Here is a 27,426-nt window from a genome sequence, read left to right as displayed (position 1 = left end):
AAACACATACCTTTCACATAAGCCAAACCAAAGTAGGTGGTCTCCCCGAGGTTGGTGAAGGACATGACAGCATTGAAGACAGCTCCGGCTGTGGACTCCATGTCGCACTTCACCTCCAGACACTGTCCGTTCAGCAAGACCACACAGAGGTCTCTGAGAGCCAAGAAGGATTTCCCTTTTTTGGTCTGAAAACAATAATAGTATCAATGCTCACAATTAAGAGGAGACTGAGTCCAACTTGGGCAAGTTCACCAGGCTAAGTGTGTCCCATGGCTTCGTTCATTTGATTGTCTAGTTACCTATGAGTATAGTTTTGCTCCCTATTAGCAGATGAGAAACTGAGGTTTAGAGACAAAGAGGAACTTTTCCAGGATTGCACAGTCGGCAAATGACAGAACCCAGACCCAAGTCTGAGCTCTCTGAAGAATATTCGAGGTCAGCAACGTGGGGAGGTAGGAGACATATGTTTCCCCAGCTTTCCTTCAGGCTCCTCCGTGAGTCATGGACTCCTGACTGAGCCAGAGGGGTGCCCTAGTGTTTATTCTCGGAGCTACAGAGAAGACAAGCATGGGGATGACAAAAGAACCTGGAAAAAGAAAGACACCATACCAGGCTTCCCACAGCCCTGCCTCCAAAAGACCAAAGAGTCAAAAGACCGCATTACCAGACAGGTTTGGTCAGACCGGCATCTTGGCTTTAGGAGTATGGAAAATGGGAAGGGTCATCTTGCCAGATGCTCATCATTAGCTGAGAAGCTCATGGCTCTGGGCTGGGAAAGAGCCAGGAGGGCATGGACTTGACTGAGCTGGGTAGCATATTCATATAATGCCCTCCCTCTGCTAGAACCTTTCCTTAAAATCCTCCATGCTGCTTCCCTGGCTAAAGGAGCAATTTTCCCCCACCCTCACCCATCGTCTTCTGCCCTCTCCCATCCTTATGCGTCTTCTCAATTTTATTAAAGCACAAAGTACTGCCTGGCATGCTTTTCTGTTATGCATTTGTCTCCCTTTTCCTCCTCCTGCCAGACTATAGGCTCCACATGGAAAGGCATTGGTACACCAAAGCATAGAGTGGGACCTGGCAGAGTACCCAGTCTGAGATGGTCCCTGCACTTGTGCTGAGTGAGGAGATGAAGGCTAAACTGAGATTAGGGGCAAGGACAGGGAAGAAACCACAAGGAGCTCCTCTCAGAGGGGAGACTGAGAGGCAGGGGTAGAATGGCCATGCCCTGGCTGGGATCCGGAGGGACAGGGGAGATGGGAGAAGATGAGATGGATGGAAAGGAAAACAATCATCTTTAAACAGCTTTGAGAAGGCAGCATGAGCAGAAATAGGAGGAAGAGAGGTAGGGAGACATGGAGTTCATGGGAGAAGGCTCTAGAGCAGGGAGACTACCAAGATACCCCCAGAAAAGATCCCAACCAGAGTGCAGTCAGTCTTAGGTTTGTTTGACTCGATTCTCTCCTGTCCCACCCAGGCTAAGCAGTAGTTACCACGATGGATCCAGGCAAATGTAGGGTCACGGGGGCCTCTCCAGCCAACAGGATAAACTCTGGTCTGGAGAACTGAGAGAAAAAAAAAGCATCCAAAATAATCAAACACAGAAGAAAAAAATGGGTTGTAGGCTTTGAAGCTCATTTCCTTCTGCCTTCTGCAGCCCTCTGCCCATCCCCCACCCCACTCAGTGCCCCCCAAAGAAACAGGTTTCAGTAAGACAGATGAATGGACTGTCCATCTTAACAGGGGCCTAGCAGTGCGGTCTAGGAGGCGGGCAGCATGCTGGCTTTCACTGGGCGCATCATTAGAGGTTAGCATTTATACAGCAGTACATAATCTTCACGTGTGTCAAAAGCCCGAAACGAGCTGGGATAGAGGCACACGCCTGTTATCTCAGTTCTTAGCATCAGAAGTGTGATGAGCTACCCAGTAAGACTCTATCTCAAAAGCAAAAACAAACTAAAAAAAAAAAAATCAATGACTGTGAAGATTTTCAGTCAGTAAAGTGCCAAGTACAAGCATGAGGACCCAAGTTCAGTACCCCAGAACTCATGCAAAAGCCAGGCATGGCGGCATGCACCTCTAAACCCAGCACTGGGGGGTGAGGTGCTCAGGAAGTTCCCTGGAGTTTGCTGGTCAAGCAGTCTAACTGAATTTGCTGAGTTCCACATCCATTGAGAGACCCTGCCACAAGAAAACAAGGTAGCGAGCAATTTGAGTAGGCCTCTGGAACTGATCTCAGCCATTAACTAACCTCAGCAGAGGTTTTCTATGAAAAATCCACAGGAGATGTAAATAGACCACAGGGGCCTATCTATGTCCTATTAGCTTGGCCTTCAAGGCTGGGCAAGTTGGTGTGACTGCTCTCTGGCCTCAACTCCTCCATATTTTTCCAATCACACACACACACACATGCACACATACACGCACGCATGCACACATACACACACGCATGAACACACACACATGCACACATACACGCATGCATACACACACACATGCATGCACGCATGCACACACATGCACACATACACGCACACATGCACACATGCACACACACACACACCAACAAGACACTTCTTCCTAGGTAAACCACCTTGCAAGCCCAGAAATGCCCCTGCATTTTGTCTGCCTAACGGTCTATTACAAGTGCATTCTGCTTTGTCCTCTCTCTTACATGCCACCCTGGGCTATTGTTCGACACACATGGCCTCAAACTTCAGGAAAGGTGGGCCTGAAACAAACCTCACATCCTAAACAGCACCTACTGCACAGCCAGGGGTTACAGAGAGGGGAGGGGAAGCTGGAGGATACCTAGCTTCAAGTGGCCAGGTTCAGGTTTCCGTCACCGCAGATGTATGAACGTCAGCCCGGGGCCCCTGAGTACTTAAGCCCCTCCTTGTATTCTCCCTCTGTGTTATAGGTCCCAGCTGGGACCGCTCTCAACAGTGTCCTTCAGCGACAGACCTCTTTACTCGCCTTTCCGTTCCTCTGTAAAAAATTCCTTGGAGAAGATGTTGCTAGCTGTGAGCTTTCTGTTTCTGCCAAGAGCATAGGCCCAGAGCCACACTGCAGGCCCTCCTCACAGTCACAGGGATCCACACCTGCCAAAGCGCTGTCCAGGAGTAAGGAAGAGTAAGGTACTTGATGATACATCTGTCCTACCACAGACTCAGTCGCTACCTTATGTTATTTCCCACATCATCCATTGGTGAAGCTGAGACCCTCAGAGGTTAAGGCTACACAGCCACAGGCTGGGGAACTACTTAAGGTATGAGACCACATATACCCCTCACCCACCACCACCACCACTACCCCAGAACTCTGCCTCTGTGCCTGCTCACCATGATCTCAAGGTCCCAATATTCCCTAAATAGATCATGGCTCTGACTTTGTTTTTAAAATTTTGGACATTCCAACTCTTTTGACAACAAACAATCATGAAGCACCTGTTGATGCTTTGGTCAAAAGCAGGCCAACTGTGTACACAACAGGGGTCCCGAGATTCAATGAAGCTAGCAAACTCCAATCACTTAGACAGGCTGAAGCCAACAGTGTGCACACGATGTCATGGGGATGCAGGGGTAAAAAAACCCGCTCCCCAGGAGTGAAGCCTCCCCAGTCAGTGACTCAGCTGGTCACAGATGCAGAAGGTGGCCAGAGAGGCCAGGAATTCTGGCTAAACCCCAGAAATCAGCACGCCCGGGTCATGAGCTCCGAGTAACTGTGTCCAGCAGGCACTGTGCTGTGTGGTTGTGTGCTGCGTGGCAGGCAGGGTGTGCCTGGGGATCGCCATTAAAACACCAGTGCTCGTGATGTTCCATTTCTGGGCCTGAATGGGCTTCCCAGAAGATATGGGTTCCCAACAAGACCATTGCCAGCAGGCAGAATATACTTTGACTTTTCACTAATGGCCTTTCCTGGAGAATGGGCTTCTTGTGGCTAATCAGCAAAGAATCAGTTTGTGTAGACTCCCACACCAAGGTCACAGTGTGAGCTTTGCAAGCAGGAGACTCACCCATGAGGGAAGCCACAAGGACTGTGAGCCGTGATGCTCCAATGTCGCTCTGAGGAGCTCTGTGTCTCTGTACTTCTTTCTGAAACTAACCAAACAGCGCGGTAGGGAGGGTTGGTACAAACAAACAATGGCCAAGAATATGGACACCGCCCCAACTGATCAGCTGTGTGCCCTGGGGGGGGTGGTCACTAAATGCCTCTGACTCTGTGCTCCCACACTACAAATGGAAATGACAATCACAGGAGAGTATAGGGAGGTGAGATTGTGTTAGCGAGGAGGATCAACCTAAGGACAAAAGGCAAATCAGGTCCTTGGTTTAGGAACAACAAACAACAACTTTAAATAAAAATAAACAAAATAAGGCTCGGTGGTACACACCTGTGACCTTGTACTGGGAGGTTGAGGCGGGGAGGACCAAGAATTCTAGGCTACATCACGAGATTCCTTTTCAAAATGAGTAAGTAAATAAATGAGGTGCAAGGGCTAATACAGATCGACTTGACAAGATCTGGAAATGAAGCTCTGGGCATGCCTTGAGAGACTTCTCAGATCTGTTTAATTGAGATGGGAAGATCACCTAGCTAGAGTCACACCATTCCACGAGCCGGGTTCTCAGGCTGGGTGAAAAGAAGAGAGTGAGCTGAGCACCAACATCCACCTCTCTCTGCTTCCTGCCACGTAACCTTGTGACTGCAGATGCCATGTCACTCCTCCCACCATGCCTCAAACTGTGAGTGAAACCAAACGCTGCCTCCTTTGGGTGCTTGTGGCTGCTGTTACTGTTAAGTAAAAAATAATAAGGGTATCTTTGCCAGCACAAGAAATCCAATTAGGTCAAATCGAACCAAGTCAAAATGCCCATTGTTTTATTAAGAATGATGCTCTCGTGTAGCCGAGCACACGGTGGGGAGACAGAAAAGCAGGGAGCCCATGCGGACCCGAAAACCACGTGTTTCTCCTCTGGGAGCTCACCTTGTGGGAGTGGTCCTGGAGTCCAGAGCAATGCAACTCCCAGGCCAGGTTGGCTGGGATGGATGCCAAGGGATGGAGGCTATGCTTCAAACTTAACAGTTACCTCCCACAACAAGAAAAGAAACTAAAATATAACTCAGGTTCAGGGAACTGAGAAGCAGGTAAAAGCATATTTGAAGGTTAATGTAAAAACCACTCTTTGAGCACACCTAGAGTAAAATCAAACAAACAAAGCCTCTTATGAGTCACTGCTTGTCATTCCACTTAGCAGGTTATTTTAAAACCTTTTTCTGTTGGCGGGCTGGAAAGATGGCTCTGTAGTTAAGAGCACTGACTGCTCTCCTGGGGGCCCTGAGTTCAATTCCCAGCACCTATGTGGAGGTTCATAACCATCTGAAACTCCAAGACAGGGGATCTGACGCATTTGTCTGATCGCCATAGGCATCAGGTTATACACATGGTGCACAGACCAAAAACCCTCATACATAACATAAAACCTTTTTGCCAGGCAATAGTGGCACATGCCTTTAATCCCAGCACTTGGGAGGCAGAGACAGGCAGATCTCCATGAGTTCAAGGCCAGCTGATCTACAAAGTGAGTTCCAGGACAGCCAGAGCTGTTACACAGAGAAACCCTGTCTTAAAAATAAATAAATAAATAAGTAAATAAATAAATAAATAAAATTTAAAAAAAAAAAACTCTTTCTTGCTTTTTCTAACTTAATCATCAATTTGGACAACTAGACTCCAATTTAAACAGCCAATATTTAATATAATTAACTCTATTTAAGTGTTATAAGTTTAGTAGGCACACTGACCCTAGGCCCAGGCCCTTAACACTTCCTGGGAGAGAAGCACTTGCATGGGCATGCTCTGTATGTGTAGCAGGGAATATCCACACTCAGGACAGGAGACAAGGTCACTTTGCACACCATCTGTCTAAATAGGTCTGCTCAGAGCCTTCACTTACCTCTTCGCGGCTGCACACCATCAGAGGCACGATCTCCAGGGCTCTCACTGGCAGCTCGATGCAGCTTACTCCTGAGAAAGTAGCTTCTGCTCTGCCGCTCACAGGTACCTTCCTCCACAACTCGTCTCTCCACCTGAACGAGGGTTGATGGACTTGCAAGTCAACAATCAGGTAAGAGGGGTGCATACCAACACGTGCAAGCTACCTGTCATGCTAACTAACTCCTTAGACAAGTACCCTATCATGGAGCCCCTGGATTTTTTTTTTTACGTTCAATTTCCTTTTAACTAAAATTTGGTTGACTTATATTCCAATAGCCATACATAGCTAGTAGCTCTCCAATGGGAAAGATGGATTCCAAAACTGACCTCAGAGATTGTGCCCAGCACCAAGCCCACCAGCCGACTGACGTGGAGACTGGCAGGGGCTGGGTATACAGCCACTTCTTCCTGATGAACCCGGCAGGCTTCCAGAACTGCCTGCAGTGGCCGCCGTCTTCGAGGCTGGTCTTCGCACATGGCCAGCAGGAGGGAGTGCACGGGCTCCCGAAGCTGCAGGGGCTGCAGAGGACACACTGGTGACAAGTGTGGCCGAGTGGAATGGCTGCTGCAGGGCACCAAGGCCCACATGCCCCAGAGACTTCAGGAAACACACTCATCACTACAGAAACAGATTTGCTTCTGGAATAGACATCTGATTTGTCATTGAGGCCAAGCCACGGTTTCGACATCTGCTGTCCTTGCTACTCTCTGATCTGAGCTCATCAGCTCCAATGCAAGCTTGGTAAGTTGATGAAAAGCCTGTGCCAGACATCATAGACCTCGACTTGAGCCAAATGCTTGGCCACACTAGTGGACACACACACACACACCGCTACATTGATCTGGTAGCCTGATGCTTCCAAGAGTCATTTGGTGAGGGAGGGGCAGTCATCTCATGGGGACTTCCTCCTGGAACTTGAGTGCAAGGGAGTCAAATGAGTCAAAGTGGCCTTTCATGCGGTGAGCAGCAGGCAAGGGCTCCGTTACAGTCATCATTTGTAGAACTCTATGCCATGCTCACGTCAGGCCAAAGGAAAAAGAGTCTTGTACACACACTCTCTTTATGCTCTCAGGGAGCCTTGACTATGGTGCCGTCTTCACAGCAAGAGGCCACTGTGTCAAGTAACACAGTTGCTCTTCAACCTCATTGCCTTAAAGCTCACAGTCCCACACAAATGTTATTACTCAAAGAGCAAGAATAGCTGAAAATGACAAGGACTTGACCCCGAGGAAGCACAGGACCCCACAAGTATACAGATGAAAGCTGGACCCAAGCAGACCTCAAACAGCAGCAGGGGTTTGGAAAGGCAGAATGAGCTTTCTGTTGCGCATGCACAGAGGCAAGAGGGGCAGGTGAGCTGGTGTGGAAACTGGTGTGTGTGCCTGAAAGGAAAGAACTGCAGCAGGGGCTATGAAGCCCCAAAGTCCTAGGTACAAGATGACGCTGGCAGAGCATTAAGCCAAGCACAGGATTGCAAGTCACACATCCATAAGACAAGCCCTGGGGCTGCCAGAGAACCAGCAGACAGGAGCAGGAGCCAAGTTCTGAAATCCATGTGCCCTGGTGAGATGCTGAAATAAAACCATGAGGGCAGCAGGTAGCCAGTGAGGGTCTCACTTCAGACAGAATGTGTTGTAAATAGTTTTCTGCTTAAGAGATGAGGAGAAAGAGAAAAGGGGAGGTAGGGAGAAAGGGGGGGGGGGGACTGGTGAGAGGGGAGTCAGGGCTCCATGGCCAGGTTCAGCAATGCTTCTCATAGCCCTAGTTTTTAAAGGTTTCTTACCATGTCAGATGAAAATGCATTAACACACACACACAGGCACACACCCATATAGGCACATACATGAATGAATGCATTCACATAGTGCATAAACTCATCAAATTGTGCAACATGCTTTGTCCCATCGAGTTTCTGTGTTTTGAGTCTTAAACAGTCTGTAACAAGCTAGTCTGACAGCTCTTCCAGAGGAGACAGTGCAGGGTACATTTTCTCTCAGTTACTGAGCACAGAACCCTTTTCTCAGTGGTTCACTTCAGGAAGGGCTGATTCTAAAAGCATTTGGGAGAATACATAGATAACTATCTTTGGTATATGTGAAACCCTCTAGCTTTCTACTTCTTGTGGTCCAAGAGGACGAGTGAATCTTGACTGCCAGTCCCAACTTGGATCTTCTCTGGAGTGTTTAAGAACATGCTGAAGTTGTTTATGGACCCAGGGGAATGACTGTGCAATCAGCTGGTAACGCCTGTGTAAGGCTTAGACCAGAAGGGTGTTGATAACCACACTTAATGCATGTGGTCCAGCCTAGGGGAGAGCTACTAAGCTAATCCAGATGGATGACCTGGTAATGTGGGAGGCATTCTTGTTTGCAGACCTGATTTGGTGGAACACGATACCCAGCTGACCAGTAGAGCGTCATCCCTAAGGAGTAGACATGCATCTGCCCAAGAGAGAAGCACGTGGTTAGAAGTCAGGCATGAGTCCACAGTCCCGCAAGCAAAGCACAGCAGTTTTCAGGAGCAAGGGGTGGAAATCTGGCTAGGCTAGCACGGCACCATCTGCACCTCCTTAACCTTTGCTCCCTCCTACGCTGCAGGCTAGAAATTTGTTTTCTAGCAGTAACTATGACTCCCCAGTTTGGTGAAAAATAAGAGAACATCTGTTAGGGTGCTTACGGAAGAAAAAACAAAACAAAACAAAACAAAATGAAACTTTTGCTTTATTGAAAAAAAAGTATGTGACTGACCTCACACTTGCCCTGTTGTTTAACTGCAATACCGTACGATGTGTGGAGCCACAGCAGCCATCTTGCAACTGTGTGGAAATAAGCACAGGGACTAGAATAGAAATATATATTCTGGATCCTTGTTGATATCATTGAGTTGCTGCTACCCATACCAAAATTGCTCCTTAAGTAACTAAGGACTAACTGTGACTCTGGCTGTTGTATCTCAGACTTTCTGTTTCTTGTAACCATAGCTATCCATCCACAACATGCTAGCGGGCAATTTTATTGCAAAGCCTTGTGTCTTGTCAGAAAAAGCATGGCCCAACTTCTCTGAAGCTCTGTATTTTTAAAGATGAGTGGTCTGCCCAAACCCTCATAAGCATGGAATATGAAAGCACTTGGGGTGGTTGTTATTATCAGGCTGAGCCCTATTCTAAGCCTTTTGTTTATTTAAATGTATTTGGTCTTCACAACAATCCTCTGAGGCAAGTTTTCAATTGTCCTCATTTTAGAAAAGAGGAAACAAGAGCAAAAGGAAGCTAAAGGAATTGCCTAATAAGACCCAAACATGGGATGGAACGCAAGCCCTGGAATCCCATAGCTGTGACCTCCAGACTAATCAATGTCCTTTGTTGATGCTGGTAGATTTCACTATAGGAGGAAAAGACAATAATCATGAAGATCCTCTTCAGGAAAATGCTTTTGGAGCTGTGCAAGAGAAGCCCCTGAAGTAACAAACTGTGTGTTAAACCCGTGGCCCGTGGTTACTAAGTGCTGCTGGGGACTTTCCCGCTGACCTCCAGCACTTGCTGGGAAGGCTTCACCCTCTCCATGGTGGTTTGACTCCCACACCTCTGAGGAGGTCTGGCCAGTTCTTTGTCCTAACATCCAGAGCTAGAGAAAATACAGCTCTCCCTATATTAGACTGTCTAACACAAGTGATCTGAGGTCCCATAAGTGACCCCTGTTCCTGTAAATTATTGTCTTTATTTATTTGAAATTGCTCCCCTATAGCCCAGCCCCATCCACAGACCCACTGCAGTTCACAGCTGCAGTGACCCTGAGCAGAACTGGGATGGCATCCTGGGCACAACTACAGTGACCATGAGAAGTGATATGGCATCTGGGGCACAGCTACAGTGACCCTGAACAGAAGTGATATAAGCATCCTGGGCACAGCCAGAGGCACCACTCACACCCACAACTCTCCATGGGTGCCAAAGCTCCGTCTAAAAATGTTCTGGGTGCCAAGCTGAACCCAGTAGGCTCCATACCAAATCCTAAATGCAGCTGAAACCTCCTGAAGCTGCCTGAGGATAAACACCTATGGGGGCTGGCCGGGTCATTCGGAAGGCCCTTATTTCAGGTAGCCAGTGGCCACTTTATGAAAACCATTTGCCCACAGTGTTCCCCAAGACTTCTCTTTATACTTCTTTCTGTGTGCAGTATGGAAATATACATATATGGGTGGTACTCCACGCCCACTTTATATTTTGAGATCTCTTACGGGACCTGGAGCTTGCCAGCTGGCTAAACTAGCTGGCTAGCTAGGCCCTGGAATCCCCCTCTCTCCAGCTTTGAGAACTGGGATCATAGGTATGCACCATCACACCTGGCTTTCTGCATGCTTACATGCAAGCTCTTTAACCCCTGAGCCACCTTCCCAGCCCCCAACACTACTTTTAACGCTGGTAAAGCTTGATTCACAAAGTTATATTTGTCTTGCTTAACTGACTGAGAAACTTGGTCTCAATGAAGTTGAACGGCCTTAGCCAAGAGCTGGTAAATTACTGGCAAGACAGTCTGCAAAGAACATGCATTAAACCTCAGAATTGGGGCTGGGCAGGGAGTTTGAGGTGTCTCCCTCAGGAAAGGCTTTCCCCAGGGTACTGAAGCAGGGCGACACACATCCAACCTGTGATGCTTCGGGCTGCTCATCCTCATTTGGTCCCTGGAGCAGTTCTGGAGCCTTGAATGGCGCAGCCTCTATGTGAGAAACATAGTCTTGGAAAGAAAGACTTCCAGCTGCAGAAAGCAGGAATGACCAGGGGCAGATCACATAGTCTGAGGAATCTGGAAACGAGGCAATGGTGGGGCATAAGAACACGGTCACTGTCTCAGACAGCACTTGCTTCTAGGATTGGTACTGACCAGGGTCTCTTCAGGCACGGGACAGGATAAATTCCACTCAGCACATAGAAGTGTGTATTACAGAAGGTGGTTCCAATTGTGGATAAGAATTTAGTGCCTGCATCTGGATGTCTGAGGACCTGAGCATTTTAAAATAAAAGGTCAAAAACGACCAAGACCAGCTGGGAATTGGTGAAGACTTGAGTTTGTTGTAGCCGAGTCGGGGACTGAGGCCCACTGGTCGTGGCATAGCTCTACAGTAGTTCATCAGATCCCCCAGGGCAGGAGACAGGCAGGAGGGCTCAGGAGGAAGAGAAGCTAAGCTAAGCATGCAGCCTCCCTCCACTGGCTGACACTGGGACCCGGCACCCAGCGGAGCCTATGCACTCTCACGTGACCTGAGCCATGTTCTGCAGCTTCTCAGTCTGGGGAGGGAGTCTACTGAGTCAATACCTATATGCAGCCTCCCTGTGTTTACTTCACCTGCTGACTGAACACCCCACAGCTCCAAATCGCCTTTCCATAGGGCTTCTTTAAGCATTGCTGCTGTCAGCACTATCAACGTTCTTCTCAGAAGAGACACTGCAGAGACCTCAGAGGAAGTAGGTCCTCTCCTGCCATGTTGGGAAGCCAGTGGTATGAATATAAGATGACCAGGCAGGAACACACTTGTCCTGAACTCAGCCACAGGACATGAAAGCCCTTGCATACCTCAAGGCCTGGCCTTGTGCTGTGACCACTTCCTCATGGACCTGTCCACATAGATGCTCCAGGCTCCAGTCTTCCTGCCCTCACACTCTCAGCCTGTTCATCTGAGCGTGCCACATTCCAAAGGGTCACCCCAAACTTCTGAGTCATCACCTGGCTGTTGCCTCTGCGTCACCTGGACCATGACTGTAGACTACTTCTGGCCAGATCATCTAGAGACCTTCAACATCATGAGCTGCAAGACAGTTCCTCCATAGGCTAAAACCCAACAGGGGAGGAGGACCTGTCCGTGACTCTAGGGGTCCACATAGGATTTTCTTCCACCTTCATTCATATCACAGTTTAGTGATTTTCATATTAACCCCTCATTTTTAGAGCGCACTGTAGGTTCTGTCTTCTGATGGGACAGAATAAACAGCATCTGAGGGATGGCTTGTGGGGACACCCCAGCTGTTGGGAGAGGCCTAGTTGCTGCCACTAGTCTCTCTGTAAGCACCGCACAGGTCCAAGGCAGGAGCACCACCTTTCAGCTTGGTCAGAAAGCATAGGCCTAGGGAATAGGCCACCACTCGGCAGCCGAGGCCTAGGGAATAGGCCACCGCTCGGCAGCCGCCTGGTAAGGACCGTTTGCCCTCTTGTTCGAAAACCTTAGGGTTGATCACAGATCAAGAAGCTGCCAGAAGGAAATTTGCTTCAGAAGCTTTGCCTTCAATTTCCTAGGACTCAGTTGGCCCAAATACTCCCTTACCGTTTCGGAGGTCTTCCAGGAGCCTCTCAGCAGCCATCGACAAGAGGGACCAGATTTCCTCCTCAGACAGGGCTTCACCTCTGACCTGCAGGGCACTGGCAAGTGTCACCGAAGCTGCGTTCATGTCTGTGGAGACAGAGTTCTGCACAGTCTGGGGATGCTCCATCACTGCAGCTACTTGGTAGCATATGTTCGCCTCGCTTCCATTGCCCACACCTCCGAGGCACAGGACAAGCAGAGGGGAGAATTAGAAGTGGTCACGGCACCTGGCCAGACAAGCCGGCGGCTTTTTAGTAAATGAGCAAATACACAGATCAATCGGCTCTCAGACGAAAAGTTGAGGAAATGGGTGAAGGACAAGTGACTTACAGCAAGTACCCCTCCTCCAGGGAGCTGGCTGCCCCAGGGAGTGGCCAGTGCCTGGTCTTCATCTCTGTCCTGGAAACCAGACTGACAACCATCTTGTATGCCTTTGGCCATTAGCTGCCACCATGGAGCTGGCGGCAGTGCCTGGGCAGGCAGACCCTGCTGTCAGCTCTTGCTTACAGGACTAGTGAGAATCGCTCCCCCCACCACCAAGAGTACAAGAGCCTGAATTTCAGATCAGGAAGAACACACAGGGAAGCTGGAGGAGGTGCCACCGCCAGGAGAGCAGCTCTCTTTCCTTCTAGAAGTATCCTCTAAACCAAAGCTGACATTTCCATCTGCCCGCCCCTCTTCCCCCCAATCCCACAACACACACACACACACACACACACACACACACGCATACGCGCGCACACACACACACAGAGAGAGAGAGAGAGAGAGAGAGAGAGAGAGAGAGAGAGACCCTCACTAATCCCCCAGCCCTGCTGGAGGCAGCTGGAAGGGCCAGGCTGCAGCTTTTCCTAAGCTGTTTATGGCTGCAGAGCTTGCTCTCCAGTCAGAGCCTGGAAGGCAGGCCCCCTGCCCCCTGTCCCCCCTGGTGCTAAGCAAAGCTGTCTACTCACCAACTGCTCAGCACCCTGGGGAATGGAGGTCGACTCCCAGCTTTTCCACGGGACACCTAGAGGGAGCCATGAGAGCTCCTGAAGACACCTGACCTATGAGCTGTGATTTGTCATAGGTAGTCTGTGAGGGCAACTGGGGTCCCCAGTCACAGACCAAGTGAATATCTGAGGTGTAGGTGTTCTGGTTACACCCAGGTGATCATTACATGCTATTTAGGGTCATCAGAATCACACCATACCCGTATTTGTGTGAGTATACGTGTCAGTAGAACTTTTCCGGAGATAAATTAGGACCCAACCCAGGCCCTCTCCTTCCTTTCTTCTTTTCCTCTCTGCTCCGCTATTTTCACTTTTCGTTTTCTTCTTTTCTCTCCTCCTAAAAGTTGTTACAGAACGATGGACTTAGACATTTGCATTTAGCCATATGTTTCTAACTCTGTAATCATGGTGAAGGACTTTTATTAAAGAAAAGTGAGAAATACTTTGATTCTCAGACAAAAAAAAAATCCTTAAAATCCCAGAGGGGAGCCAAGACTAGAAGAAAAACAAACTGCCCTGTCAGCTGTGCAGGTGGCAGCTCGGTGAGACCATGGCCTCATACAGCAGTCCCGAGGAGAAAGGGTGGACTTTCCAACCAACAGCCACGGCTCCTTTATCGGAACCCTGAGCAAGGGTCTGAATCACACACCTTTACAGAAATCAGTTCAAAGTGGGTCATAGATTTAATATAGTATGTAAAACTATTCACTTTTAGGGAAGCAAGGAAGAAAATGCAGGGACTAGGATTGGGGAAAAGATTTTGTGAACTTGACGCCAAGAGCATAATCTACAAAAGGATGTTTAAGTGATGTCATTGAAATCTTTCTTTCTTTCTGGTTTTTTTTTTTTTTTTTGGCTCTGAGAAAAATCCCATCAAGAGTATGAAAAAGCAAATTATACTAAGATAAAACATTTTAAAATTATATATCAGAAGAGACACACATATTTAGGGTGTCTATTTTTAAGCCCTCAGAACTCATCAGTAAGAAAACAGATTCAGAGAGAACTCAGTGGTCAAAAGCTCTTGCTGCCCAAGCGTGAAGACATGAGTTCAAATCCTCAGAGCACATGTAAAAGTTGGCTGTAACACAAGAGTCTACAGTCACCTGCAGCATGATGGGAGGTGCAGACAAGTAAGTAAAGACCCAGAAGTTAAAATGCCAGCTATCCTAGTAAACAGAGGCAGCACCGTCTGGGATAGGGTGGACCCTGCCTCAGAAAAGGTGGAAGGTGAGGACCAGAACCAAGATCATCTTCTGACCTATTTGCACAGGCCATGGTAGGTGCATGCCCACACTCACCCACATGAACACTTACTCAGATTTATAAATACACACAAGAAAATAAACAGTATAATTAGAAAATGACACAGACATTTCCCCAAAGATATTTACATAGATACCAAATTAAACCAATGAAAAAATATTAAACATCATTAGATATTAGAGAAATGCAAATTAAAGCCATAATGACATGATACTGCATACCCATTGGAATTACTAAGACAAACATTTGTCACAACCCCAAATGCTGGTGAGTGTGCCCAGAAACCAGCTCTCTCACACTACCAGTGAGACTGAGAAGGAACAGGTACACTGGGAAACAGCTTGTTGGTGTCTTACAAAATTAAACGTGCAATATCACTCCTGTACATTTAATTGAAGATAAAGGGAAATTTATGCCCTCACAAAACCCATCTGTGAATTGGCTTAACAAATCACCTTGAAAAAACAGCAGGAAGAGGTAAATCTGAACATTCATGTAAATGCAACATCAGGTACCTCACACAACATCAGGTACCACTCTAAGTGTGGATGCTCTACGCAGGGCTTTCCCTGGAGTTGGTGGCCCCAGACACATGATATGTATGTACATGCATATACATATACATACATACATACATACATACATACATACACACACACACACACACACATATATATATATATTTCAAACACTCATCCCTGCACAAAGTACATGGTACCACCTAAGAGGCACATTGAATTTCATCAGAATGCAATTGTAGAATCCAAAACAGGGAATGTGTAGGTCAAACAGCCGGGGTCCTCAACAAAGGCATTATTTAAAGAAAGCAAAGGAAGGGAGGTCACAGAACACCAAAGTAAGAACCGTCCCAAATCTTCCGATCCATAAAAGCAATGATATAATGAGCAGCTCCCCCAGACACCACAGACTTAGGCCACAGCTGTGGCTCTTTCTAATATCGTTCTTTGGCATTGCCATCCCCAGAAATCTCTCTCAAGAATTATTTGTATTGGGGCTAGGGAGATGGCCCAGCAGTTAAGAGCTTGTACTGTTCTTGAAGAGAATACACGATTTTTAAAAAGTGAAATCTTGAAACTAACTTCAAACAAATAATTGTCTGTTTTGACCCAATTCAGAGTTCCCCCAGTGACAACAAATATTCCTGTGGAGGCGCTTTTTTTTTAAATAATCAGTATCAATTATTTAATATTGCATCTGTCTGTGATTACAAAAGCATTTGTATTAACAAGAGAACCAAAAAGCCACAGAGAAGCGGTAAGGAAGAAGACTGTAGCCAATCTGAAAAATCTTTCAATATCTCCAAGAACCTAAAGAATTACTTTTATATGTAGACCTATGTCCAAGTTCTGGGTGGCGCATGTGTTCTGAAATACTCAGGACTCTAAATAGTTCACTCTGGTCCTCCATCAGACACTGAACGAGTAGGAAACAGGGGTAAGCCAGATTTGCGGGCTTCTCAGCAGATACATAAAGGCTTGTCTATGCATCTCTCAGAGCCCTGTTGGGAACACAAAGGTCCCTGTGCTCAAAGACAAGCAGGAAGGAACCAGGAGCGTTAAACAAGTAGAATATAATTGTCTCTTCAACAAGAGATTTGTATAACCTGTTTTTCCACAGAGAAAGCTGGGAATGGAGGTGGTTAAGAACCTGGTGATTTGCGCTATCTATAGGGCCAGGCCATACCAACCTCCCTCTAACAGAGCCGGAGATGGCTAATAGTTTAGGTGACATTTGCATTATCTGTATGGCCAGGGGCTCCCCCAAGCTCCCACAACCAGGACTGGAGATACTTAATCATCTAAGTGACCTTTGTGTTATCTTTCTAGCCAGGGGCTCCCCCAAGCTCCCACAACCAGAGATGAGGACCCGGACACTGTCAGTATGACTGAGATGGCCCCAGATCCTCCCATAGGGCCTGAAGACAATAGTGCACCTTATCTCTAGAACACATCTTCGTGGAAGAAATGGCGTGCACTTTGAGAAGAGTTCTGGTGTAATTATGAGTACTTGTGCCCAGGGGATTGTGTTACACCAGGAAACTTCTTTTTTTCCAAACCATGCTGTACTTAAATATGCCTACAATACACTGCCTGGTGTATGGCTTTTTTTTTTTTTTTTTTTTTTTTTTTTTTTTATTTTTTTATTCTTTTTTAATTAAAATTTCCACCTGCTCCCCGTTTCCCATTTCCCTCCCCTCCTCCCAAATATTGCCCCCTCCCCCCACTCCCCTCCCCCTATCCCCACTCCTCTTCTCCTCCCCCCACACCATTCCCCCTCCCTCTCGATACTGAAGAGCAGTCCAAATTCTCTGCCCTGCGGGAAGACGAAGGTCTTCTATCTACGTCCAGGAAGGTGAGCTTCTAAACAGGCTAAGCTCCCACAAAGCCAGTTCATGTATTAGGATTGAAACCTAGTGCCATTGTCCTTGGCTTCTCATCAGTCTTCATTGACCGCCATGCTCAGAGAGTCCGGAATCAACCCATGCTTATTCAGTCCCAGACCAGCTGGCCTTGGTGGGCTCCTAATAAATCAGTTCCACTGTCACAGTGGGTGGGTGCATCCCTCGTGGTCCTGATTTTTTGCTCTTGTTCTCCGTCCTTCTGCTCCTCATTTGGACCTTAAGAGCTCAGACCGTTGCTCCAAATTGAGAATCTGTCTCTACCTCGATCCATCGCCAGATGAAGGTTCTAAGGTGATATGCAAGAAATTCATCAGTATAGGATAGGGTCATTTCAGGTTCCCTCTCCTTAGTTGCCCAAGGTACCAGCTGGGGACATATTCCTGGACACCTGCGAACCCCTCTAGAGTCAAGTCTCTTGCCAGCCCTAAGATGGCTCCCTTAGATAGGATATATACTTCGCTGCTCCCGTATCCATCCTTCCTATATCCCAACCATCCCAATCCCCCGAGCTCCTCCCATCCTCCCCTTCTCATATTTCTCATCCCATTTCCCCTTTGCCCCGTGCCACCTCACCCGCAAGTTCCCAGTTTTTGCCCTGCAATCTTGTCTACTTCCCCCTCTCCATGCGGATGACTATATGATTTTCTTTGGGTTCACTTTCTTATTTAACTTCTATAGGATCACACATTATATGCTTAATGTCTTTTATTTATGGCTAGAAACCGATTATGAGTGAGTACATCCCATGTTCCTCTTTTTGGGTCTGGGATACCTCACTCAGGATAGTGTTTTCTATTTCCATCCATTTGCACGCAAAATTCGAGAAGTCATTGTTTTTTACTGCTGAGTAGTACTCTAATATGTATATATTCCACACTTTCTTTATCCATTCCTCCATTGAAGGGCATCTAGGTTGTTTCCAGGTTTTGGCTATTACAAACAATGCTGCTATGAACATAGTTGAACAGATACTTTTGTCATTTGATGTGGCATCTCTTGGGTATATTCCCAATAGTGGTATTACTGGATCTTGGGGTAGGTTGATCCCAAATTTCCTGAGAAATCGCCACACTGATTTCCAAAGTGGTTGCACAAGTTTGCATTCCCACCAGCAATGAATGAGTGTGCCTCGTTCTCCACAACCTCTCCAGCAAAGGCTATCATTGGTGTTCTTGATTTTAGCCATTCTGACAGGTGTAAGATGGTATCTCAAAGTTGTTTTAATTTGCATTTCCCTTATCGCTAAGGAGGTTGAGCATGACCTTAGGTGTCTTTTGGCCATTTGAATTTCTTCTGTTGAGAATTCTCTGTTCAGATCAGTGCCCCATTTTTTTATTGGGTTCATTAGCATTTTAAAGTTTAGTTTCTTGAGTTCTTTATATATTTTGGTGATCAGACCTTTGTCTGTTGCAGGGTTGGTGAAGATCTTCTCCCAGTCAGTGGGTTGCCTTTTTGTCTTAGTGACAGTGTCCTTTGCTTTACAGAAGCTACTCAGTTTCAGGAGGTCCCATTTATTCAATGTTGCCCTTAATGTCTGTGCTGCTGGGGATAAACGTAGGAAGTGATCTCCTGTACCCATATGTTGTAGAGTACTTCCAACTTTTTCTTCTATCAGGTTCAGTGTGTTCAGACTAATATTGAGGTCTTTAATCCATTTGGACTTGAGTTTTGTGCATGGTGATAGATATGGATCTATTTTCATTCTTCTACACGTTGACAACCAGTTCTGCCAGCACCATTTGTTGAAGATGCTCTCTTTTTTCCATTGAATACTTTTAGCTCCTTTATCAAAAATTAGGTGTTCATAAGTTTGTGGGTTGAAATCAGGGTCTTCTACTCGGTTCCATTGATCAACTTCTCTGTTTTTATACCAATACCAAGCTGTTTTCAATACTGAGGCTCTGTAATAGAGTTTGAGGTCAGGGATGGTAATGCCTCCAGACGATCCTTTATTATATAAGATTGTTTTGGCTATCCTGGGTTTTTTGTTTCTCCATATAAAGTTGATTATTGTCCTCTCAAGATCTGTGAAGAATTTTGATGGGATTTTAATGGGGATTGCATTGAATCTATAAATTGCCCTTGGTAGAATTGCCATTTTTACTATGTTGATCCTCCCTATCCAAGAGCAAGGGAGATCCTTCCATTTTCTGGTATCCTCCTCAATTTCTTTCTTCATTGACTTAAAGTTCTTGTCAAATAGATCCTTTACTTCCTTGGTTAGGGTTACCCCAAGATATTTTATGCTATTTGTGGCTATCGTGAAGGGTGATGCTTCTCTGATTTCCATCTCTGCTTCCTTATCCTTTGTGTATAGGAGGGCAACTGATTTTTTGGAATTGATCTTGTATCCTGCAACGCTACTAAAGGTGTTTATCAGCTGAAGGAGTTCTTTGCTGGAGTTTTTGGGGTCGCTTATGTACACTATCATATCGTCTGCAAATAATGAAAGTTTAACTTCTTCCTTTCCGATTTGAATCCCTTTGATCCCCTTATGTTGTCTTATTGCTATTGCTAGAATTTCAAGCACTATATTAAAGAGGTATGGAGAGAGTGGACAACCTTGTCGTGTTCCTGATTTTAGTGGAATAGCTTTGAGTTTCTCTCCATTTAATTTGATGTTAGCTGACGGCTTGCTATAAATTGCTTTTATTATATTTAGGAACGACCCTTGTATTCCTAATCTCTCTAAGACCTTTATCATAAAGGGATGTTGAATTTTGTCAAATGCTTTTTCCGCATCTAATGAAATGATCATATGGTTTTTTTCTTTCAGATTATTTATATGATGGATTACATTGATAGATTTTCGTATGTTGAACCAGCCCTGCATCTCTGGGATGAAGCCTACTTGATCATAATGGATAATTTTTCTAATGTGTTCTTGGATTCGGTTTGCCAGTATTTTATTGAGTATTTTTGCGTCGATGTTCATGAGTGAGATTGGCCTGTAGTTCTCTTTCTTGGTTGTGTCTTTGTGTGGTTTTGGTATCAGAGTAACTTCAGCTTCATAAAAGGAATTTGGCAATGACTTCTCTGTTTCAATATTGTGAAATACATTAAGGAGTATAGGTATTAGGTCTTCTTGGAAGTTCTGGTAGAATTCTGCATTAAAGCCGTCTGGACCTGGGCTTTTTTTGGTGGGAAGGTTTTTTATAACAACTTCTAATTCTTCGCGACTAACAGGTCTATTTAGATTGTTCACCTGATCCTGGTTTAACTTTGGTATATGGTACTTATCTAAAAAAGTGTCCATTTCTTTTACATTTTCCAATTTTGTGGCATACAGGTTTTTGTAGTAAGATCTAATGATTCTCTGAATTTCGTCTGTGTCTGTGGTTATGTCTCCCTTTTCGTTTCTGATTTTGTTAATTTGCGTATTCTCTCTCCGCCGTTTGATTAGTTTGGATAGGGGTTTATCAATCTTATTGATTTTCTCCAAGAACCAGCTTTTTGTTTCATTGATTCTTTGGATTGTTTTCTGTGTTTCTATTTTGTTGATTTCAGCCCTCAATTTGATTATTTCCAGTCTTCTACTTCTCCTAGGTGAGTCTGCTTCTTTTCTTTCTAAAGCTTTAAGGTGGGCTATTAGGTCTCCAATGTGTGCTTTCTCCGTTTTCTTTATGTGGGCACTTAATGCTATGAACTTTCCTCTTAGCACTGCTTTCATAGTGTCCCATAGGTTTGAGTATGTTGAGTCTTCGTTTTCATTGAATTCAAGAAAGACTTTAATTTCTTTCTTTATTTCTTCCTTGATCCAGGTGTGGTTCAGTAGTTGACTGTCCAATTTCCATGAGTTCATAGGCTTTCTGGGGATAGCATTGTTGTTGAATTCTAACTTTAATCCATGGTGATCTGATAAGACACAGGTGGTTACCGATATTTTTTTGTAACTGTGTAAGTTTGCTTTGTTGCTGAGTATGTGGTCTATTTTCGAGAAGGTTCCATGAGCTGCAGAGAAGAAGGTATATTCTTTCTTATTTGAGTGGAATGTTCTATAGATGTCTGTTAAGTCCATTTGATTCATTACCTCCCTTAATCCTCTTATTTCTCTGTTAGGTTTCTGTCTGATTGACCTGTCCATTGGTGAGAGAGGAGTGTTGAAATCTCCTACTATTAGTGTGTGTGGTTTGATGACTGCCTTGAGTTTTAGTAACGTTTCTTTTACATAAGTGGGTGCTTTTATATTAGGGGCATAGATATTCAGGATTGAGACTTCATCCTGGTGAATTGTTCCTGTTATGAGTAAAAAATGTCCATCTCCATCTCTTTTGATTGATTTTAGTTTGAAGTCAACTTTCTTAGAAATTAGTATGGCCACACCTGCTTGTTTCTTAGGTCCATTTGCTTGATAAACCTTTTCCCAGCCCTTTACTTTGAGTAGATGTCTGTCTTTGTGGTTGAGGTGTGTTTCTTGTAAGCAACAGAATGTTGGATCCTGTTTTCGTATCCAATCTCTTAGCCTGTGCCTCTTTATAGGTGAGTTGAGTCCATTGATATTAAGTGATATTAATGACCAGTGGTTGTTAACTCCGGTCATTTTTCCTTTCTTTCTTTCTTTCCTTCTTTTGGTAGTAGAGTTTGTGTGTTTCCCTTCTTCAAGTTGTGCTGGTGAAGGGTCATTAGATGTCTGAGTTATTGTGGGCATTGTTGGACTCCTTGGTTTGTGATTTTCCTTCAATTACTTTCTGAAGGGCTGGATTTGTGGCTACGTATTGTTTAAATTTGTTTTTATCCTGGAAAATTTTGTTTTCTCCATTTATAGTGAATGAAAGCTTGGCTGGGTATAGTAGTCTGGGCTTGCATCCATGGTCTCGTAGTTTCTGCAGTATATCTATCCAGGACCTTCTGGCTTTCATGGTTTCCATAGAGAAATCAGGTGTAAGTCTGATAGGTTTACCTTTATAGGTAACTTGACCTTTTTCCTTTGCAGCTCTTAATATTCTTTCTTTATTCTGTATGTTTTGTGTTTTGATTATTATATGACGAGGAGATGTTTTTTTTTGATCCAGTCGATTTGGTGTTCTGTATGCTTCTTGGACCTTCAAAGGAATATCTTTCTTAAGGTTGGGAAAGTTTTCTTCTATAATTTTATTAAATATATTTTCTGGACCATTGAGCTGTACTTCTTCTCCTTCTTCTATCCCTATTATTCTTAGGTTTGGTCTTTTTATTGTGACCCAGATTTCCTGAATGTTTTGTGATGAGAATTTGTTGGTTATGCTGTTTTCTTTGATGAGAGTGTTTATTTTCTCTATGGTATCTTCAGTGTCTGAGATTCTTTCTTCTATCTCTTGTAATCTGTTGGTGGTACTTGTCTCTGTAGTTCCTGTTCGTTTATTCAAATTTTCCATCTCCATCCTTCCCTCGGTTTGTGTTTTCTTTATTACTTCCACTTCATTCTTCAAGTCTTGAACCGTTTCCCTTACCTGTTTGATTACTTTTTCTTGTTTCTCTTGGTTTTCTTGGGTATCTTTGAGAGATTTATTCATTTCCTCTACCTTTTTGTTTGTAATCTCTAATTGGTTCTGGCAGTTTTTCACCTCCTGTTTAAGGTCCTCTATTATTTTCATAAAATTCACTTTTGAGTCGAATTCTTCTAATTCTTCTGGATTAGGGTGTACACTTCTCATTTCGGTATTCCTGGATCCTGGTGATGTCACGTTGCCTTTCAAGTTGTTGGGGGAATTCTTGCATTGGCGCCTGCCCATCTTTTCCTTCAAATGGAGCCAGGAGAGGCCTGATGTCTTGGACCAGTCTTTGCTGTGACTAACTCTCTAGGTGTATCTCCTCAGTGTAGGGGCAGGAACCGTTCCCTTCCAGATGAACTCCTCAACACCAAAACATGGATGCGTGGTATTCCAATGACCCGCGTAAAGAAGGCCGAATGCAAGGGGTCGGGCGGGGTCGAGTAGAACACAGGCGACACTGCAGTACAAGCTGGAGGTGCCTGCACTCCCTTTCGGGGGTTGCTGAGGCCTGCCCGCTAGGCAGGCACTCACTGCTCTGGTTGGGTAGCCTTAGTGTAGGGGCGTTTGTGCTCTCTACCGGGACCGTCCGCCCCAGGATAGTACACACTCACCCGTCCCGATGAAACTTCTCGGCACCTACACAGGAACTCCTGGATGCCACAATGAGCCAGGGACAAAGGGAAGTAGGGTGCAGGCAGAGCAGGTCCAGGAGATCACAGCAGAGACTGCAGCCCCAGCAGCAGGGGCCCGCTTTCCCTGGCGGGGACCTTGAGGCCTGCCCTCTAGTCAGGCACTCACTGCTCTGGGCTGGTAGCCTTAGTGAAAGGGCAGGAAACTGTTCCACAGCTAAGGACCTTGCAGACAAGGCAGGCTTGGGGGTGGGGGTGGGGGGCGGGTGTGTAGGAAAGAAAGCCTTGCAGCAGGAGCTGGGGGGGGGGGGGCGTTTGTGTTCTCTACCGGGACAGTGCGCCCCAGGATAGCACACACTCACCCATCCAGATGGGACTTCTCAGCACCTATGCAGGGATTCCTGGTGGCCCCAATGAGCCCGGGACCAAGGGAAATAGGGGGCAGGGAGAGCAGGTCCAGGAGATCACAAGCAGAGACTGCAACCCCAGCAGCAGGGGCCCGCTTCCCCTGGTGGGGACCTTGAGGCCTGCCCTCTAGTCAGGCACTCACTGGTCTGGGCTGGTAGCCTTAGTGAAAGGGCAGGAAACTGTTCCACAGCTAAGGACCTTGCAGACAAGGCAGGCTTGGGGGTGGGGGTGGGGGCGGGTGTGTAGGAGAGAAAGCCCTGCAGCAGGAGCTGGGGGAGGGGCGTTTGTGCTCTCTACCGGGACCGTCCGCCCCAGGATAGCACACACTCACCCGTCCCGATGAAACTTCTCGGCACCTACACAGGAACTCCTGGATGCCCCAATGAGCCAGGGACAAAGGGAAGTAGGGCGCAGGCAGAGCAGGTCCAGGAGATCACAGCAGAGACTGCAGCCCCAGCAGCGGGGGCCCGCTTTCCCTGGCGGGGACCTTGAGGCCTGCCCTCTAGTCAGGCCCTCACTGCTCTGGGTTGGTAGCCTTAGTGAAAGGGCAGGAAACTGTTCCACAGCTAAGGACCTTGCAGACAAGGCAGGCTTGGGGGTGGGGGTGGGGGGCGGGTGTGTAGGAAAGAAAGCCTTGCAGCAGGAGCTGGGGGGGGGGGCGTTTGTGCTCTCTACCGGGACAGTGCGCCCCAGGATAGCACACACTCACCCATCCAGATGGGACTTCTCAGCACCTATGCAGGGATTCCTGGTGGCCCCAATGAGCCCGGGACCAAGGGAAATAGGGGGCAGGGAGAGCAGGTCCAGGAGATCACAAGCAGAGACTGCAACCCCAGCAGCAGGGGCCCGCTTCCCCTGGTGGGGACCTTGAGGCCTGCCCTCTAGTCCGTGTATGGCTTTTGAAGTGTGAACCAATACCAGCTAGTGAGTCATACTGAACCAAATGGATCACTTGGATCGACACTCTGATGGCCTTAGTGTTTACAGAGATCTCTGCAGAGCCCTCACCAAAGGCTGGAAAGCTTAGATCCAGGCATTTGAAGTTCTTTAGACACAGTTGGTATTGGCTATGTGAAGACATTTTAAGCAGCTAGTGAAAAGTCTTTGTCTAGTAGGCCCAATGTCAGTGTCTCCTTAGGAACAATGACTTGTCTGCTTTTTGTTCTGTGTGTGGGCTGCTTAATAACAGATTCATTTATTTGTATTTATGTGCATGAGGGTGTTATCAGGATGATCATCGGGAGGCATGGAAGAGATTCCTCAGCAACCTTAAGTGACAACTGAACCGAGTGTGACCTCAGCAGCCACACACAACAGAGAATGCGGAGCCGGAGAGGAAGTTCTGGGAATTAAAGATCTGAGCAGTAGCGACGAAGACAAAGAACAACTGTGGCAGTCCTGGAGCAAAGCAGGAGTGACATTTTTCCTCAAGTGCTCACTGTACTAGTTAAAAAATCTATTTTTAATTCACCCCAGAAAAAAAAATGCAATACATGCAAAAACAAAACAAACAAACAAACAAAAAAAACAAGAAAAGTTTCCCATAGGGGCTTCAGAGACAGCTCAGAGGGTGAGAGCACTTGCTGCTCTTGTGCAGGGCCAGAGTTCAGCTCCCAGCAACCACCTGGTAGCTCACAACTATCTGTAATGCCAGTTCCAGGAGTATTTTGGACTCTACTGACTCCACACTCATCTGGTACACAAATGCACATTTTACTCATGCACATAAAATACAGATAAATAAATCTTTTAGTAAGCAGCCTATACACAGAACCAAAAGCAGACAAGCTTTATTCCTAAGGAGACACTGGCACTGGGTCTACTAGACAAAGGAGTTTTATTAGCGGTCTAAAAAGTGTTCACATAACCAACATGAACTGTTTCTAAAGGATAAAGGGAAGCCAGGCACGGTGGTGTGCGTCTTTTTTCTGCACTTGTGGAGCAGAGGCGGGTTGGCCTATATGAGTTCATAGCCAGCCTGGTCTACAGAGTGAGTTCTAGTATAGCCAGGGCCATGTACAGAGACCATGTGTACAGGAGGAGAGTGGGAAGAAGGAGGAGAAAGAAGGAGAAGAGGAAGAGGAAATAAAGAAGAAGAGGAAGAACAATAAAAACTGAGGGAAAGCAGCAGAAAGATCCCTCACTAAGCAGAGAACAGCAGTGATGAGACAGAAACTCTAAGAAGAGGAATCAAAGAGAAAAGAAATGTCTCAGAAGACAGCTGATGTTATCAACAGTAGTGAACTCACAAACAAGGGGCTGGACATTATGGGCCTAGGGAGATGGAAGAAAAAATAATGAGCAAAGATGAGCAACTGTTCAGTTATCTGCAGGACACCGTCAGCTTCACTTACTTCCTGGAAGCCAGAATCCCTGGGAAAGGAGAAACAAGAGCAGAGTGAGCTATGAGCAGGATCGCCCCGAATATAAGGAAAAACATTCAGCCACACATCTAAGAAGCTCAGGGAAGACAGAGGAAGATAAGACCAGCCAGACCCACAGCTTCCACCTTAATTAAGTGCCGAACAACAAACTAAAGGCCATAGAAAGCAGGGAGAAGAAAAGAAGGTACAGATAGCAAATCCTCAATAAGGTACACACAGCTGATTTGCCATTTAAACCCATTTCGGTGCGGGAGGTAACTGTAACATATTCAAAGAACAGAGAAAGAAGAGCTGTCAAGCATTCTGTACCAAATGAAGCAGTCCTATGAAATCAAAGGAGAGGGGCTGGAGAGACGGCTTAACAGTTAATAACATTTGCTGCTCTTGCAGAAGACCGGTGTTTGATTCCCATCACCCACATGACAGCTCACAGCCACCTGTAACTGACAATTCCAGGAGATCTAGTGTCCTTTGTTGCCTCCCTGGGCTTCTGCACACACGTGGTACACGTATTCAGGCAGACACGTGCACACACACACACACACACACACACACATAAAACAAATGAATAAGTCTGAAAAAGAAACTGAAAGGGAAAATAAGGTATTCCCATATAAACAAAAACACTAGTTTATTGTCAATAGGTTTGCCCTCCAAGAACTACTAAACGGAGCATTCAGACCGGGGTGACCAGACACTAGACGGGGATGCCAACCCACATGAGAAGTAAGAACGCCAGCAAAGGTAACATAAAAGGCAAGTCGCAATGCTCTATTTGAAAGAAGGGCAGCATCCAACAAGAAGACCACACACGTGCTAATTTGTCAAACAAGCGCTTCTCTTGTTGTCAAGGCTAAGAGACCCTTGAGACTGGAAGCTGTGGCTCTTCCTATAGAAAGTGTCATGTCAGTATCACAGCAGCCACACTGAATGCAGCTCTGTGCACCCCCCACACACCTGTTCCAAAGCCGAGATGGCTCTGCAGAAAGGAATGTGTACATGCCACTTCTCTGTGCAAACTGCCTGCCTGCCTAGCTCCAGGGCTGCAGCAATGTGTCATCACCTGCCCCAAGGGTACATGAGAGCCAGAACTGAATACAGGTGCTTAGAACCATCTGGAATCCTGTAGTCCCTGGCAGCCATTAGCCACAGTCCTCCACACCGGCTGCCTGCAGGAGACATCCCAGTGGCCAGCAGTAGCCCTTGTGGGTCTACTTCACAGACTCCACTCCAATCCAGGCCTCAGGAACCAAGCCGGAGTCACAATGTGGTTTCAGAGCTCCTTGACACTTTCCCTGAACAAGATCGCGCTTCCCTAGTGCTTCCCAAATGTCAGGCAGGGCTCAGTGTGGCAACTGAATCGACCATCTTTGCCTCACTACAGAACGTAAACTGCGCTGCTGTCAGGCCCACTTTACAGATGTGGAAAGTGAGGGGTAAGGCAGAACGACTTGGCCCATAGCATCACCTGGCTTGTGTTTAAGCTCGTGTTCCTGATCTC

General features: G+C 46.3%; 1 protein-coding gene across 1 annotated transcript in view; it reads right to left on the bottom strand.

The window, feature by feature from the left end:
• The window catches only part of Frmpd2 (FERM and PDZ domain containing 2), a 113,931-nt gene that overhangs the window by 74,686 nt on the left and 11,819 nt on the right, over positions 1–27,426 (bottom strand). Inside the window, exons 2-10 of the mRNA XM_057770006.1 lie at positions 12,315–12,440; positions 10,644–10,801; positions 8,375–8,440; positions 6,326–6,517; positions 5,958–6,090; positions 4,016–4,100; positions 2,965–3,112; positions 1,494–1,565; positions 11–185 (exon numbers count right to left, since the gene is read on the bottom strand). Coding sequence (XP_057625989.1) covers positions 11–185; positions 1,494–1,565; positions 2,965–3,112; positions 4,016–4,100; positions 5,958–6,090; positions 6,326–6,517; positions 8,375–8,440; positions 10,644–10,801; positions 12,315–12,438 — 1,153 coding nt within the window. The 5' untranslated portion in view covers positions 12,439–12,440. The remainder of the gene's footprint in view (positions 1–10; positions 186–1,493; positions 1,566–2,964; positions 3,113–4,015; positions 4,101–5,957; positions 6,091–6,325; positions 6,518–8,374; positions 8,441–10,643; positions 10,802–12,314; positions 12,441–27,426) is intronic.

This window comes from Chionomys nivalis, chromosome 5, assembly GCF_950005125.1.
Source record: "Chionomys nivalis chromosome 5, mChiNiv1.1, whole genome shotgun sequence".
Classification (NCBI taxonomy): Eukaryota; Metazoa; Chordata; class Mammalia; order Rodentia; family Cricetidae; genus Chionomys; species Chionomys nivalis.
This window is presented reverse-complemented; position numbering and strand designations above follow the sequence as displayed.